General features: G+C 38.7%; 1 protein-coding gene across 1 annotated transcript; it reads left to right on the top strand.

Moving 5' to 3' along the window:
• The first annotated feature begins 1,174 nt into the window (after nt 1-1,174).
• On the top strand, nt 1,175-2,122 carry LOC100480876 (olfactory receptor 2W3-like). Its single transcript, XM_011234384.2, has one exon. The coding sequence runs from the start codon at nt 1,175-1,177 to the stop codon at nt 2,120-2,122; it is 948 nt and encodes a 315-aa protein (XP_011232686.2).
• Nucleotides 2,123-2,866: the final 744 nt, after the last annotated feature.

Below are 2,866 nucleotides of genomic sequence, written 5' to 3'. Positions count from 1 at the left end.
GGAGTTGTAGGATGAATGTGACTATAATCATTGATATCTTCAAAAACTGGATTTGGAATGGAGAGTGGGGGTAACTCAAGAGAGGTAAATACACAAGACAGTGTATTACCATGTGAAAAGTGTGGTATATGGAAGTGACTATGTTAGGTACTCAGTTTCTAAAAGAGTGATCATAGAGGACAACTGTTACCATGATCTGTGGTGGTTATCTACCAGGTGGATAAATTCACATAACACCATGCTAATTAAAGATCACAAAAACCAGAGAACCCAAAATATGCTCTCTCAAACTTGACATTTTTGGGAGAAGTTTGGGAAAAGGCAGACTTTCACAGGAATTACTAACTGCCAATAGCTATCAAGCACTTCTAATCAGCTTCAGGAACATTGAGAAAATGTATTCACAGAAAAGGAGAGAAAATGAATTTATACTAGGATAATGCCCAACTTTTGCCCTAGGGTCAGGTCTAATACAAATGGACTCATTTTGCTTGTTCACATGTAGCCTCGTTTGGGTGATTTAAGAGCTAGTGGAAGAATATACAAATTTTCTATCAAAAAAAAAAAAACGAAAACAAAACTATTTTCTTAAAATTTTGTAAGATATTTACATATTCTAAAGATTTTGTCCATCTTTAAGAAAAAGTCTCCAGTATATTGCCAGTTTACTATTTATTCTTTTACCTTATTAAAAAATATTTTATTTAGCGGTGCCTGGTTGGTGCAATCAGTTAAGTGTCCAACTCGGTTTCAGCTCAGGTCATGATCTCAAGGTCTTGAGTTTGAGCCCTGCATCAGGCTTCATGCTCAGTGCAGTCTGTTTGAGACTCTTTCTTCCTCTCTCTCTGCTCCTCCCACCTGCTATCTCTCTCTAAGATAAATAAATAAAATCTAAAAATATATATATTTTTAAAATTTTCACCAAAAATGTTGTTCTTTTTAAAGTGGTGTTCAGGTTTTATGTTCTGTTTTCAGTAAATTTCTATGACAAATTATAAAATTTTCCATCCAATTGTCTCAATTTTTAAGGTTTTAAGCTATACACACACACACACACACACACACACACTTTTATTAGAAGTTTCAAATAGTGTTAGTATGATGGACATATGGAACGATTAGTGGTTGTGAAATTTTTTTTTTTCAATTTCCCACTCTCCTGAGGACAGTAGAGATGGATGGGACCAATGAGAGCACCCAGGGAAATTTTATCCTTTTGGGATTTTCTGACCGCCCCCATCTGGAGAGGATCCTATTTGTGGTCATCTTGATTGCATACCTCCTGACCCTTGTGGGCAACACTACCATCATCCTGGTATCCCGGCTGGACCCCCACCTCCACACTCCCATGTACTTCTTCCTCACCCACCTATCCTTCCTGGACCTCAGTTTCACCACCAGCTCCATCCCTCAGCTGCTCTATAACCTGAATGGAAGTGACAAGACCATCAGCTACATAGGCTGTGCCATCCAGCTCTTCCTATTTCTGGGTCTGGGTGGTGTGGAGTGCCTGCTCCTGGCTGTCATGGCATATGACCGGTTTGTTGCAGTCTGCAAGCCCCTCCACTACATGGTGATCATGAATCCACAACTCTGCTTGGGTTTAGTGTCCCTTGCTTGGGGCTGTGGTGTGGCCAACTCTTTGATTATGTCCCCAATGACTCTGTGGCTACCCCGCTGTGGGCACCGCAGTGTGGACCACTTCCTGTGTGAAATGCCTGCCCTGATCCAGATGGCCTGTGTCAATACGGCTGCCGTTGAAGGCATTGCCTTTATTTTGGCAGTGGGCATTGTTCTGTCACCCCTGGTGTTCATCCTGATCTCCTATGGCTACATCATGAGAGCTGTATTAAGTATCCAGTCATCCTCAGGGAGGCACAAAGTCTTCAACACCTGTGGCTCCCATCTCACAGTGGTCTCACTTTTTTATGGAAACATCATCTACATGTACATGCAACCAGGAACCAGCTCCTCCAAGGACCAGGGGAAGTTTCTCACTCTTTTCTACAACATTGTCACACCACTCCTGAACCCCCTGATCTACACCCTCAGAAACAAAGAGGTGAAAGGGGCATTGAGAAGATTGGTTTTGGGAAATCTAGGTTTAAGGAAGAGATTATAATGAAACACAATGACAGCAATTCCTCCTTATGTTAAAATCCTACAAAAAATGTTTTTTCCATTATCTTGCATGACTACTACCTGCCAGAGTTTGGGCATATGTCATCACAGAGTTTATGCCCCAACTAGTTTTCTTTTGTGCAAGTCATGCAGCAGTACATAAATTATGATACCAAATATAATAGTTCTCAAAGGAACATCTGTTAATCATTGCTAACCCACAAATATCTAGATGGTCCACATACTGTGCTGAAAAGCTAGGGACAGTGAATAGGGCCATGTTTTCTAGAAAGCAAAGGGAGAAAATAAAAATGAAATTTCTTTTACCTAAACTTTCTGAAATATTTAACCATTAGAGCATATTGAATATTTTATTCTAATTATTCACTTTTACAAATCTTGATAAGATCTGTCAGCATGGACAAGCATTTATATTTCATTTCCATTTTCTTACAAGAAAACTAACAAAAACAAAAACAACACTCCCATAGCAAAATATGGCTGTTATTCCTTTTTATCTATTTATTCATTCATCAGCAATTAGTGAATGGCAAATCTCTTGCAGCACTATTCTAGGTGCTGGGATTAAACTTCTGATCCATGGTGACAAGGCCCCTCATTTTGTGAAATTTACCTATTAATGTATATGCTGGTGACAATAAATAACAAAGAATAAAGCTATCATTTAGTGATAAATGTAAATAATATTCAAATATATATATTTATATATTTATATATATTGATA

This window comes from Ailuropoda melanoleuca, unplaced genomic scaffold, assembly GCF_002007445.2.
Source record: "Ailuropoda melanoleuca isolate Jingjing unplaced genomic scaffold, ASM200744v2 unplaced-scaffold7480, whole genome shotgun sequence".
Classification (NCBI taxonomy): domain Eukaryota; kingdom Metazoa; phylum Chordata; class Mammalia; order Carnivora; family Ursidae; genus Ailuropoda; species Ailuropoda melanoleuca.
Note: the sequence above shows the minus strand (reverse complement) of the source record. Positions and strands in the feature narration are given on the sequence as shown.

Coding starts and splice junctions, on each gene's coding strand:
- LOC100480876 (XM_011234384.2), top strand. CDS start 1,175: ATGGATGGGACCAATGAGAGCACCCAGGGAAATTTTATCCTTTTGGGA.